The sequence below is a fragment of the Phascolarctos cinereus genome, unplaced genomic scaffold (genome assembly GCF_003287225.1).
Source record: "Phascolarctos cinereus isolate Bilbo 61053 unplaced genomic scaffold, phaCin_HiC Scaffold_726;HRSCAF=1367, whole genome shotgun sequence".
NCBI classification, from domain to species: Eukaryota; Metazoa; Chordata; class Mammalia; order Diprotodontia; family Phascolarctidae; genus Phascolarctos; species Phascolarctos cinereus.
The window spans coordinates 306,313,792-306,328,817 of record NW_027556098.1 but is presented as its reverse complement, the minus strand read 5'-3'; the positions used below and the strand labels follow the sequence as shown (position 1 = coordinate 306,328,817).

General features: G+C 39.4%; 1 protein-coding gene across 1 annotated transcript in view; it reads right to left on the bottom strand.

Moving 5' to 3' along the window:
- The window catches only part of NCAM1 (neural cell adhesion molecule 1), a 449,248-nt gene that overhangs the window by 50,441 nt on the left and 383,781 nt on the right, over positions 1–15,026 (bottom strand). The window contains 6 exon segments of the mRNA XM_078156859.1: positions 3,529–3,699; positions 4,102–4,198; positions 4,576–4,760; positions 5,154–5,255; positions 5,258–5,303; positions 8,944–8,973. Coding sequence (XP_078012985.1) covers positions 3,529–3,699; positions 4,102–4,198; positions 4,576–4,760; positions 5,154–5,255; positions 5,258–5,303; positions 8,944–8,973 — 631 coding nt within the window.

Below are 15,026 nucleotides of genomic sequence, written 5' to 3'. Positions count from 1 at the left end.
ATCTGGTGCCCAGCATACAGTAGGTTCTTTAAAAATGCTTGTGGGATTGAATGGTAATTACTTTTATAATTCCCATTTTACAAATGAAGAAACTGAAGCTTAGAAAATGAAGCAACTTGGAGGCGGAGCCAAGATGGTGGAGTGAAAGCAGTGACTTGCTTGAACTCTCCTCCAAACCCCTACAAATACTCATAAAAAATGGCTCTAAACAAATCCTGAAGCAGCAGAACCCACAAAAAGACAGAGTGAAACAAATTTCCAGCCCAAGACAACCTGGATGATTGATCAGAAAGGTGTATCGCGCCGGGCTGGGAGCGCAGCGCAGTGTGGGAGCGCAGGCCGCCGGGGAACCTGGAGCAGGCCTCAGAGGACTGAATCTCGGGAAGCTGTGGCGGTTTCCAGACTCCTCAATCTGCCAATGCTAAAGACAACTTAGAAGGTCAGTGGGAAAAGTCTGTTTCTGTTGGTGCTGAGAAAGGAAGGCGGGGTTTCAGCTCCATTCCCCAAAAGCCTGGCGCTGGGGGGGCAGCTGCTTCCCGAACTTCCAGCCCACAGACTGAGGGGGAATCCAGTGGCTGATCAGAGAGGGATCGCAGGGATCTCTTTGCCAGTGCTGAGGCAGGAATCTCTTACTTTGCCCGTGTTTGGATCTGGGCCACAGTTCTGGGCGGAGGTACTGGGGTGAGGAGGAGCGCTGGCTTGGTGGAGCTTGTAGTGATTGTGGAGAGGAGCCCCTCCTCACAGTTACAGGACAGAAAGGAGTACTTGTAGTCGCAGGCCAGGAAAGGAGTAAACACCTCGCCCCTTATCATACCACCTTGGAAGAACTGAAAATTTACAGGTCCCTACAAGTATCTCTGAAAACAGCTGCACAAAACCCCTGAAGCTTGGGACAGTATATTCTCCACATTGGAAGCAGACTCTTACCTTAACAAGAGTTTAAAACTCAAGTAATTGGCTGGGATCATGAGCAAGCAGCGCAAAAAGAGTCAGACTATATTATCTTACTTTGGTGAAAAAGAAGATCAAAATATACAACCAGAAGAAGACAACAAAGTCAAAGCTCCTACATCCAAAGCCTCCAAGAAAAATATGAATCAGTCCCAGGCCTTGGAAGAGCTCAAAAGGGATTTTGAGAAGCAAGTAAGGGAAGTAGAGGAAAAACTGTGAAAAGAAATGAGTTTGACGCAAGAAAATCATGAAAAACAAGTCAACAGCTTGCTAAAGGAGACCCAAAAAAATACTGAAGAAAATAACACCTTAAAAAATAGCCTAACCCAAATGGCAAAAGAGGTCCAAAAAGCCAATGAGGAGAAAAATGCCCTAAAAAGAAAAATTGGCCAAATGGAAAAGGAAGTCCAAAAGATTACTGAAGAAAATACTTCCTTAAAAATTAGAATAGAGCAATTGGAAGATAGTGACTTTATGAGAAATCAGACACAGTAGAACAAATCCAAAAGAATGAAAAATTAGAAAACAATGTGAAATATCTCATTGGAAAAACAACTGACCTGGAAAATAGATCCAGGAGAGAGAATTTAAAAATTATTGGACTATCTGAAAGCCATGATCAAAAAAAGAGCCTAGACATCATCTTTCAAGAAATTATCAAGGAAAACTGCCCTGATATAGTAGAACCAGAGGGCAAAATAGAAATTGAAAGAATCCACAGATCTCCTCCTGAAAGAGATCCCCAAAGGAAAACTCCTAGGATATTGATAGCAAATTCCAGAGTTCCCAGGTCAAGGAGAAAATATTACAAGCTGCCAGAAGGAAACAGTTCAAGTACTGTGGAAACACAATCAGGATAACACAAGATTTAGCAGCTTCTACATTAAAGGACTGCAGGGCATGGAATATAATATTCCAGAGGCAAAGGAGATAGGATTACAACCAAGAATCACCTACCCAGCAAAACTGAGTATAATCCTTCAGGGGAAAAAATGGTCATTCAGTGAAATAGAGGACTTTCAAGCATTCTTGATGAAAAGACCAGAGCTGAATAGAAAATTTGACTTTCAAATACAGGACTCAAGTGGAACATGAAGAGGTAAACAGGAAAGAGAAATCATAAGAGACTTATTAAGATTGAACTGTTTACATTCCTGCATGGAAAGATGATATTTATAACTCATGAGACCTTTGTCAGTATTAGGGTAGTTGGAGGAAAAAATTATATGTATGTATATGTAGATAGATAGATAGAGGGCACAGGGTGAGCTGAAGATTAAGGGGTCATATCTGGAGAATAAAATTAAGGGATGAGAGAGGATTATACTTGGAGAAGAAGAAAGGGAGAGGTAGAATGGGGTAAATTATCTCAAAAAAAACAGCAAAGAAAATTCTCTTGCAGTGGAAGGGGAAACAGGGGAAGGTGAGAGGGAATGAGGGAATCTTATTCTCATAGGATTTGGCTTAAGGAGGGAATAACATACACATTCAATTGGGTATGGAAATCTGTCTTACCCTACAGGAAAATAGGGGGAGAAGGGGACAAGAGAGCAGGGGGATGATAGAGAGGAGGGCAGATTGGGAAAGGGGGTAATCAGAAGTAAATACTTCTGAGGAGGACAGGGTCAAAAGAAAGAATAGAATAAATGGGAGGGCAGGATAGGATTAAGGGAAATAGAGTTAGTTTTTCACAACATGTCTGCTATGGACGTGTTTTGCATAACTGCACATGTACAACCTATATTGAGTTGCTTGCCTTTTCAATGAGGGTGGGTGGGGAGGGAGGAAGACAGAAAATTTGAAACCTAAAGTTTTAAAAACATGTTTTAAAAAAAATATTTTCACATGCTACTGGGAAATAAGAAATATAGGAAATGGGGTACAGAAGTCTATCCTGCCCTACAGGAAAACAGAAGGGGAAGGGGATAAGAGAAGGGGAGAGAGATAGAAGAGAGGACAGACTAGGGGAAGGGATATTCAGAATGCATGACATCTTGGGGTGGGGGAGGGGGGAGATGGGGTGAAAATTTGGAACTCAAAAACTTGTGGAAGTGAATGTTGAAAACTAAAAATAAACAAATTCATATTAAAAATAAATAAATAAATGAATGAAATATTAGAAAAAAAAAAAGAAAGAAAATGAAGCAACTCACCCAAGGTTACACAGGAAATGTCAGGGCCAGCTATGAACATGGATCTCCTAACCTCAAGGCTAATGCCTCCCAGGGCCTCTACTTATTGGCTTTCTATGTGCTTGAAGTGGGATCATAAAGGCCTGGTCCTGAGCACTGAAGCACTGTGAGGTATAGACCTGCATCAGGTTAGGCTTGTAACATCACTCTGATAGTATTCTGGAGAAAGTTACGGGGCTCCAAAGCAGAAGAACACAGGTTACGGCTATGGGGCAGTGGCATGGGTAACAAACAGCTCTAAGTGCTCTTCTGTCTGCATTGGGAATTAGGGACTAATCATCTGAGCAAGCCGCTGGGGCCTGGTGACTACAGAGAACATTTAAAGACTTGCCTCTCCCTTGACCGACATAGTATATAAAATTCTAGAAGCAGCAAATGATCTTACCTTCCTTGGCATCATACCACTTGAAATGCCACATCTCCTCACCCACAACTCTCCACTCAGCTTTGTATTTGAGGATGGGCACTCCACCTGTGGCCTCAGGCTCATCAAAGTGAACCTGTGCCGTGCTGGAATATGGCTCCACTTCGTCAATGGATGGTGAAGATGGAGTATCTGAGGAGAGGACAGAGCTGGTGTTATGGAGGACTCAGATTCCAACGAGATGCCAGGCCTGCATTGTACTACTGCCCATGGCTTCCATTAATCTGAGCTTTTCTTCTTACAGAATATTTTCTCCTTAAAGAGTGTGTTCCTCCTGACTTCATTACCAAGCCATTTTAAAAGCTAGCAACCCTCATGGTATGCAAACTCTGCCCCAACTTCTATAATACTCCATCCCTACTATCCCAAGGGTTCTAAAGCTTTACCTTCTCCTCTTAGGACCTCAGGGCTCTGCTTCTACTCCTAGCAAAAAGAGATCCTTCCTCCCCATTTCTAGTCATTTACCTTTCCTATCTTATTCATCCAAATAGCTCAAATACCTTTAAGATACAAGAGGGATCCTGTGATACTCACCTGCTTGGACAAGGATGAACTCTAAGGACTCTTGACCAATACGATTCACTGCAGTGCAATTGTAGTTTCCAAAGTCATTCTCAGAGTCAGGGGTCACCTTCAGAAGGAGGAAGGAAGGATCTGGGTTATCAGTGTATCATGGTACTGGCTACAGGCATTGCTGGTAATTGATTAGTTTTACCCTATATGGGGTCAGTTTTTTATAAAGCAAAATGCATTGGCTCCAGACTTAAATTAGAGCAGGGTAAAGAAAAGAGCCTGAGGGAGTCAGGACTTCTTTCCATATACATAGGGCTTGGGCCAGGTACCCCAGCCTTGACTGTGTGGCAGAGCTGACTCCAGAAATAGGATCCCTGTGGCTGACGTGGGTCATTTGGGGTCAAGCTCAGGCTTTTCTCTAACCTTACACTGGATGAGCAAGAGTGAGAATTTTTAGTTAGGCTGCATGTCTTCTTCTCCCTCCCTGACTCTTACCTCTAGATAGCTAGCGGAGGGGCTGTTGTATATCTTGATATTGCTGTAGTTGGAGCTTGGCAGCAGCTGCCCATCTCGGAACCAGGAGATGGTGGCGCTGGGATAGGCAAACACCTCACACGTGATGTTGACCTGGTTCCCTTCCCAGGTGTACACAGCCACGGGGCCCTGAAGCTTGGGGGCATCTGCAACAAATGAAGACGTCAACAGCCTGGCAAGTGACTCTCTCTTGGGGTAGTGGGGATAACTACTTGATAGCACCTAACATGAGAGCTGGGGCTTAATAAAAAGGCTTGGATTCAGGGCAGAACTGTCCATCTGAAGAGCGTGATTATTACTTATGTGACCATGAGAAGCAGCATAAACAGACTCAAAGGGAAGAGGGGTTAGTCAGGTATTTGTTTAGGGCTGGCAAAGAGCAAGCATCCTTCTATAACAGCCTGGACAATACATCCAGTCTCCTCCCCAGGATATCAGGAATGTCACCCAGAGATTAAAATGAACATGGTGTCAAAATCCTAGCAATGCTGAATTGTCCATTGCCTCTACGTCCTTGCCCGTCCCAAGCAGTTTCTCACATTGTACTTCGAGGTACATAGCCTGGGAATCCTGGCCAATGGTGTTGCTGGCTGTGCAGATATACTCTCCAGCGTCCGTGTACTGAATGCTCTTCAGTGTCATGATGACACCCGCACGTGGCTGCTTACCACAATATGCCCGTCCAGAGTCTGAGGGGAGGATAAGGGAGAGAGGGTCAGAAAGTGAACTGCATGAGGTGAGTGATAGTAAGAGGGGGGAAGGAAGGGAGAAGGGAGGGAGCAGTCTAAGAGGGTGGAGATTTCCCTCATTTTGATAAATTTTAGATCCTCTGACCCTCCCCCTGCTATCCCTATCCTAGTATGTCTGAGCTGCACATTAAGAAGTTATGGGACACTCAAGATGGCACAGTGTTTTGGGGAATCAGTGAGTATCAATCAGACTAAAACTGGGGATGGGAAGAGCTTCAGGAGAAGGAAAGGAAAAAGAGTCCTATGATCTGTCAATTTGGGTAAATAATGCTCAAGGCATTATAATTATAATAATAAGGTATTATAATACTCGAAAACATACCTCCCACTCTTCTCCCCTTTTTTGAGCGACTGTAAGCTCAATGAGGGCAAGGATTACTTTAGTTTTTCTCTTGGTATCCCCAGGGTATAGCACAGTGCCTAGCCCATAGTAAACAACAAATGCTTGTGGACTGATTTTCCAGTAGTATGCTCATCAATTTCAGTTCCAAAGCATCCTTCAATAGAAAATTATGACATGCCTAAAACTGCTAGGGAAAACCCCATCTTCACAAGATATTTCTGTTTTCTGTCCCCTTCATTTTTCTATCAAAATATTCATTTAGAATTTTTTTAAATGCTGAATGTAGGGCCTAGAGTGTAAGCAGCTCATCATAATATTCATAAGTAGCACATAGTCTTGGGCAAAGAACTGAAAATCCTAATCATCACCATACTCCTCCTTGGAAATGAGATGCTGCAATTAGTTTCTTAAGGTTCCGCAATTATAATTACAAGCCAATAAGAAAAAAAAAAGAGAATTATGCTCAGTCAGAGGATAGTGGGATAGTCCTGAGGGCTTTCTTCTTAAAGGTGTAAAAGGTCAAAATTATTTGGCACAAGTGGGTTTCTGGACATGCCACCTAAGTCTACATCATTAAAGAGGCTGGTATTCCGAAGTGGTGCTATTCTTGGGGTTAAGACAGCTTTCTGATTGGCTGTTACAATGTTTTGTTTGGAGCTTCTAGGAATGAAAGACTGTCCTGACTTTGGGGTCCCTTTGGTCTGCTTGCTTGAGAATGAGGGGGGTGGAGGTTTGGCCTTCAGCAGTTCAGTGTCACAGACTGTCTGCTATTCCCTTGAGCACAAAGGTTCAATGTAGCATACTGGCTTCAATTAGTGATTGAAACAGGAGTCTGATTCGGGGCCAGGATCCATTTTAGGGTTTCATATTCTCTTTGTAAAGAGAATGTCTCTAAAAGATACTGCAGTCAAAGAGATAAAGTATCTTCCACAGAAAAATGGAACATGGGGGTAAAACAATATAAAGAAAATCAGGGGATAAAGTTCAGGCTATCTGGTAAAAAAAAAAAAGGTTAAAAGTAACTTAAAATATAGTCTACTTGGCCTTCTTTCCTTTTCCCAACTTTCTCTGTATAAAAATTTCTTTAATTTCCTACCAACAGATCTTCTGGGTGTACCATATGAGGCAATTCTTAACAGGTAATAGTGATGAAAAAAAAAAAACCCAAGAGAGAAATGGCTATGAGGATTTGTATCCAATGCTTTCAGGTCTCCCTCAGAGAGGATACACAAAGATTTCAGTGCTTCTAGGTTTGTTTCCTGATGAAATGTTTTACTTGGACACCAGGACTAAGCCAGAGGTATATTATTATCCAAATATTTGGATGAGAAGGGAGGGAGAAGGATACGTCAAGGACATGGGAGGAAGGGTTATAACTATTCCTTCTCTCAAACCACTTTCCCATCTCACTTCCTACAAAGCATATGAAAACAAAGCATTCTAGGACCCCACATTATGGGAAAAAAATAGTTTTCTTCTACATTTTGGCCTCTGTCTTTAAACGAAACAAAATGGAGGGGAAGGGAAGAAGCAACACCCAAGTCCCTGGGGAATCATTCACCTGGAACACAATTATGCAAAGAATGAAATATGCTACCTAAGGGCTCTTCTGGAAAACCAAGGGTTCTGCTTTCTTTGGGGTTAAGAGACTGCCATTTATTTAAAATAATAATGCTTTTAGTCCCTCCCCCTCCCTTCACATCTCTACTCCCTTTCCCCCTTCCCCACCAGGCTCAGGAAAAAATGTCCAGGGTCAGGCAGAAGGAGATTTGTAGCTGTCCATAAGTGGCTAACAACTAACAACTCATTTTTCTTCTTTCCCATAATCCCAATAATTTCATGATTGAGGTAATAAATCATCCTGCATATGACAGCACTAAGCAATTCCTGTGGTCAAAGAGGGGAAGCATTTTAGAGAGGAAGTGCACTTAACCACACTCCTTTTGACAGAAAAGAAGGTATGATACAAAAAGAGGACACAACGAATTAGATACAACTATTGCAGCATGTACAAGTGCAGAAATGAATGTTAGTGCCTGGGAGAAGGCAGTAGATTCTAAATATTAAACAGCATTAAATATTTATTTTACCTATGATCTGAACAGGTCAGTCATGTGTCTGTATAGTTATCAATACATCTGAAAATCTAGGAGGATGAATGCGTGCAATTTAGCAAAGACAAGATTTAGAGTTTCCATAGACTGCATTCATAGGGGCTGAAATATCAAGAATATTCTGAAAAAAATGCCAGGGTTCTTTTTGTCATACATGGGTGAAATGGTAGCTGTTATAAAACCTTGACCCTCATTTGAAGCAATCGCCTTTTAGCCTGTACTGCATTAAGATAACAGTACCAATGAGAATGATAGATGTGCTCACAAGTTGGAACTTGGGGATGCAGCATTTGGAATATAATAACTAATACTTGTGTTCACTTTTAGAGCTGTCACAAAGGTCTCTCATAATAATAATGGGAATTTAATAGACATATTTGATTTTAGTATTGGAACTATATACCACATTTCCCCAATAGAAGTAAGAAGCTTCTTTGTGAATCACACATCAAAGCAAAGTAATTTTTTAAAAAAAAGTACACTTGTGTGAAAAATACAAAATTGGTAGCATCAAATTACCCTAGGTTCATGGATTTAATTTTTAAAAAAATAAGATAAATTTGTTGGTTTGGAAACACTTATATGGGTAAATACCTACCAAGATATGCCATTGCACTGTTTGGGGGATGAAATGTGATGCAATCGTTTTAATAAAAGATTTCTGGTAATAAGGGATATGAGCAACGAGATGAGTTGAGCTGGAAGGAACAAGGATAAGCCATCAGGTGACTGAACCATTATACTTTAAGATCCAAAGCCATCTCAGCCAGGAAAGAAGCAAAATGTTCTGTGATTTTAAAAGTGCTGGATCATGAATTGGGGAAATTAGTTTTTGTAAACTTGATTACTAGGATATAATTTCCCTGGCACACCAGGGGGATATGATAGTTTCAAAAATCATAGTCAGCTTTGGAAAACAAACCTTCTCCATCCACTTCCAACACAGCTTGCTTGCTCAACTCCAAATGACACTATTGTCAAGGAATTATCTAAGCTATTGACCTATTCTTTAATCAAACTAAATCACTAATTAGTTGAGTATATCTAATTATTGTAGTAATGTTGGGTTAAGTTATAATGCTTTCAAATGCTAAGAACTGGCTAGTGGTCAGATAAGCTATACCTCTTGCTTCTCTGGTCGAGTCCACGAAGCCTGGAGAGAACAGATATAAAACACAACAAGAAAGCAGTAAAATTTTACAACATGTTGCTTTAGGTAGTAGATGCATCACACTGCATTCCGTGCACATGCAGCTTCCTTTCAATTCAGGACTTTTTTTTTTTTTTGCCAAGGGCCCATTTTCAGTAGTGTGTTCACTTCCCGCTTTGTTTTTTAAGATTTTCTCATTCATTTAAAATTGAATAATCTTTGGAAAGCTAAAAAAATTCCATGATATGCTCTGCTCTTTTGAATTTTGTATCCACATATATGTATGTATGTATGTGGATAGGCACATAACACATTAAACTGCACATTCAGAACATCTATAAATATATCTTAGGGGTGCCATTAGACTGTGTCCAATAGTCCTGAACACACAATCCTGAGATATTTATAGAGTAGGTTTCCTCTCTTTTATTTTATTATATGATGTCACACAGACACAATAATAGTGTTGTGTGCTCATGTGTTGTACAACTTCTTGCATGCATTCTATCAAAAAAATTAAATTAATCCCATCTTATTATAAAAAAGGCAAGAACCAAAGAGAAGAGACATAGGAATGGGAATTATGTCATTCCTAAGACTGTGGGTCAGGATGCTTTGCAGATACCAATTAATGCTACAAAGAGGCTGTTAGGTTTTTCCTGGTGTCGCATGAATGGTAGACAGGCTCACAACAAGACTGTCTTTGGCAAGAAATGCTGGTTTCCATTTTGGAGTGAGCTGTTATCCCTAACAATGCCAACTCAGAAACACTAATGTTTGTATGTGGACTTCTATTCTACCAATATCTAAGTTCTTTGATTAATTTAGAACTTGGGGATCCACTTCACTTAGCCAGGAATCAAAAGTCACCTGCTAATATCACAGCAGCAGTGCTCTTTTTACTGGGTGGTATGGATGAATGAGTACCACTGATGTTCATACAGCAAAAAAAAAAAAAAAAGGAAAGAGATGAGAAACACAGAGATGGAGTCTGTGGAACGTCAGTTAGCAAATGTATTGAAAGCCCACTCTAGACAAGGAAGGCATTGTAGGCAGAATGAGAATGCTAATGTTGTGTTATTTTACATGATCTTGAAATGAAGCAGAAAAGGTGACCAGAGGAACATGCAGAGCCTGAAAAAACACACAATATAGTGTGTGAAAATATCAAACAAAATCACCAGTTCCACATCATTTGGAAGCTTATCTGTCACATGCTAGGGCTGGCTTTCTCAAAAACCTGTGTCTTAGTGCTATCTTTATGTGAGGTAGGCTTTCTATCTGATTCTCCTTGCACTGTTCTGCATCTTTACGAACTAGTGGCCACTAATTGTTTTTTTTTTTGAGGTAATTGGGTTTAAGTGACTTGAACTCAGGTCCTCCTGACTTCAGGGTCAGTACTGTATCCATTGTGCCATCTAGCTGCCCCAGTGGCCATTAATTGTAATAGTATCGTCTGATTTCTGCAGCTTGACCTACTCCCCACATACCTATATGGGATAATAGGCTATGCCTTGGTCTTGGTAAGACAATTGCAATATAGATGTGACCCATTTTAAGAAAATTTAAGTTGCAAATAGCCAAACTCACACATTTCGGTGTGAATTGTTTTATAATTGACATTGTAAAGGAATACATCTATGTGAGGTGACAAATTTAGGAAGAGACATACCATAATGTACCAGACCAAGACTGCTGAATAAATCAGCTCAGGTTGCTACAGGTAGTTCTTCCATGGTTTAAGAAAAAATATATAGTAAATTGGGCTGTTTTTTTATAATCATAGCTAGTTCATTTGTATTATTCAGATATAACCTTTTTTCCACCTAAATATTCAATTCATTAGAACAGTTTGGCTTCTGTCTTTTTTTTTTTCTTGCTCTATCCCTTCAGGAAAATTTTCTTTCCTGGTCTTGTTTCCCCACCTTTGTAATCCTTTTTAAGCAATGCAAATGATCAAGTAGGCTCTTAATGACAAAACTAATGACTTATTTTGAGATTCAGTTCAACTCTTCTGAGTGTTTGAAAAGACAATCAATCATTATTTGAACTCATCTTTGGTATCCTCCACTTTGGTTTTACTTCAGTGCCTCATCCTGGCATGGAGGTGATCCTGGCTCCACGAATGTTACTTACATTAGTGAAGGAAGTGCTAGCTCCTGTAGGTCCTACTAACCTGCAAAGGTTTTGACTATGGCTTGGGACCGCTTAGCTATGTCTGGAGAAGCTCATCAACAGGAAACTGGCCACCAGATGTTGAATGTTTTTTTTTCCATGAAAACTGGAACCCATGAAGACTATCCATTAGGCATTTTGCTTTAGGTAGACTTGAGTATCAGCACTGATTAAATCACTGATATTTCTAGATAATGAAGAAATCTGGCATGTAACACCATATATATTTCGAAACGTGGCAAAATTACAAATGGATCTGGATAGAAGGGGGTGTTATGAAGATGGTATGGAAACATCAACTTACAATGGAACTGAATTGTTGCAAAGGACCCCCTTTCTATACATGACCAGACTAACCATTATGAATATCAATTTAAACTGTGAGAGGTTGTCAGCGTGATCACTGAGGAATCAATTGCTAAACAGTGGATTCTGATCCAATAATCTTGATGATCCAAAACAAACTAATTGGTCTGTTATTTCAACTATTCTGATAAAAAAATCAACTTAATTAGTTGCAATTTGACTAAGTGACTGTCTGGAGATCAATCTGTAAACAAATCAATATACTAGAACCATTTATATGAAAAAAGATTGGGGCTTGCTTAATTCCAGGCTTGTGGCACTTCCATTAAGAAGGCATGAAGTATTTGATTAGGAAGTCATGGACTGCATGATTGTAACCTTAGCTTTTACTATCACTTAAGCTTGATAATAATTATGAGGCTTAACTCAGATGTGAAGCAACAAGACAAAGTTGGTCAGGATCTGGTGTGAAAAAGACTTGTGAGTCAAAGATTATTTCAACTGGCTCATACTGTAATTCACTTTATTAAAGAAAATATTTAATATTCCACTGAAGCAATCAGAATATTTAAAATCGCTATATGTATTAAACTCTTGTTTTTGCTATGTAATTTTTCCTTCTGGGAGAAACACTGGGTAAACTCATTTAAATGGTTTGGCTATATGTATATGTATATGTATATGTATATGTATATGTATATGTATATGTATATGTATATGTATATGTATATGTATATGTATATGTATATGTATATGTATATAGGTGTGTATACAAACATAGATGCGTATACATTACATACACATGTGTTTGCATTGGGATATATGGTATATATTATGTATATGTGTGTGCGTGCATATGTACACACATATACATAACAGAAATATGTGTATATGTGTTATATAACACATATATGTATACACACACATATACATATTCAGACTCAGTTTTCTCCTAGAGGGTCGAATTAGATGAACTTGGCTCCTTCTAAATATGAAATCCTATGATTTTATGATTCTTTCTCTTTCAGAAAAACTGTTTTTGTTTGTTGTCTTTAATACTTCTTTCCTTCTGACTTTTTTTCTTGTCTTTCTTCTTTCATCCATAGCTACATGGCTTTATTTCAAACACTGTTTAAGCCAGCTGTGTAGCTGTTGAAACCAATCTGGGAAAGGTAGAAGATACTTTGTTTAAGATGGGATTGAAGCCCATGAGTAGTAAGGAGATAGTAAGAGTATCCAGTTCCTTTAAATAAATCTATCTGTAGGCCTTCATGAATTCCATCCTGGGCTGCTGAAGAGTATAGGGATTACTGTCTACAATCTTTGAGAAATCATAAAGGATGAAAAAGATTTTGTAAAACAAAATTATGGTTTTTAAGAATTGAAAAATGGGAGACAATCTGAACTATAAACCGGCAAATTTGGTAATAAACTTAGCAAAATTTTAGAAAAAGATTATTATTGTTGTTGTTATTGTTATTATTTTATTTTATTTTTCGAGACTGGGTCTCCCTATCTCACCCAGGCTGGAAGTGAAGTGTAGATGCCAGATTTTGTATAGTCCTATTGAGATTCAGAACTCCTGAGCTCAAGTGATTCACCAGCCTCAGCCTCTTCAGTAGCAAGGATTATAGATATGCACCACCAGTCCTGGTTTAGAACAGATTGTTAAACAGATGGTTTGTGAGCATTTGGAAAATAAGGCAGTACTCATCAGGAGGCAGCACGGGTTCACTATGAACAAATCATGCCAAACTCATCTCATTTTCTTTTTTGATAGATCAGACAAATTCTGTATAAATATTGTATTTGAATTTCAGAAATGCATTAAGGAAAATTTGTCAAAATATCCTTGTAGACAAGATATAGAAAAGTGGGCCAGATGATAGTACAATTAGGTGGATGAGTGGCAGGTTAAATGACTGTACCTTAAAAGTGTTAATTAAAGGTATGCTATCAGCTTACGGAAGATCTCCAGGGATATGCCGTGCAATTTTATACTTGGTTCTGTCCTGTTCAACACTTTTATAAATTATTTAGTTGAAATTAGAGACATGTTTATCAAATTGACAAAATGCTGAAAGGGATAACTGTTATGGTGGATGTCAGAATCAAAATTTTAAAAGATGCTGACAATCTGTAATGATGGGCAGAAGCCAACAACACATGTAATAGGAATGAATATAAAGCCATACATCTGCATTGAAAAAAATCATCTGTACTAGCAGAGGAGGTAGAAAACTTGTCTTGATAGGACTTTATAAGAAAAAGATCATAAGCTCAATATAATCCTGTAGGGTGACTTGACAACTGAAAAAAAAAACCAAACAACAAAACTCATTCAATATTAAGTGTAGTGTCCAGAGTAATATAACAGTATTTCACTATACTATGCATTATACAAACACATTGGAAGTATTTTGTTCAGTTCAGGGCATCACATAATGCCCAGAAATATTAATGGGGAACTGTTGTTTTATCATGTCAGCTGTACCTGACTCTTTATGACCTCATTTACGGTTTTCTTGGCATTGATACTGGAGTGGCTTCTCATTTCCTTCTCCAGCTCATTTGACAGATGAGGAAACGGAGGCAAACAGGGTTAAGTGACTTGCCCAGGGTCACACAGCTAGTAAGCATCTGAGGGCCACATCAAGATGAGTCTCCCTGACTACAGTCCCAGCCCTCTATGCACTATGGCGCCACCTATCTGCTGCAATGGGGATGTTAGTCTGGAATACTTGAGACAATGGGGATATTAGAGTTGTTTTCAAACATCTCAAGGGATGAAACATTGTGACGACAAGTGGATTTATTCTGAGTTGCCTCAGAGGGGCATGGTAGAAGTGACAGGAAGGCAGATTTCAACTCAACCAGTAGGCTGCCTGATGACAGAATGTAAAGTAAATGTGAAGTAAGCTTATGAAGTTTCCATCGAAACTCTTCAAGGAGAGGCTGCGTGGTTATTTGATAGGAGCAATGAAGAAAGGATTCCTTATTTGTGCAAGATGTGAAACTAGTTGCTCTCTATGGTCCCTTCCAGTTTTTACTATTCTAAGGGGAGCTAGGTGGCATGGTTGCTAGGGTGCTGGGCCTAGAGTCAGAAAACCTTGCATTCAAATCCATCCTCAGACACTGAACTAGCTGTGTGGCCCTGGGTAAGTCACTTAAACCTGTTTGCCTCAGTTTCCTCATCAGTAAAATGAGCTGGAGAAGGAAATGAAAAACCACTCCAGTATTTTTGCCAAGAAACCCCAATCGGGGTCACGAAGAGTCCAACACGACTGAAATAGCTCAACAACAACAAATGCGCATAGCATTCTGTCTGATCCAGTCCTTAGTATGTTTCCAAGAAGCCTTCCTTGCTTACATAATGAGTAAAAATTAGGTCTTTTCATCTGCTTGGAACATGCCCCTGAATTTAATGAGGAAAACGTATCATCTTTTATAGAAACTCGAAAGACTACCAGTATTTGGTAATGTTTATATTATGTGGATAAAAGTAAAAAAAAATGAACTTTCACTTTGTCTGGAATTAAATCTGCTTAGACCATTCCTATTACAAGCAGAGACAT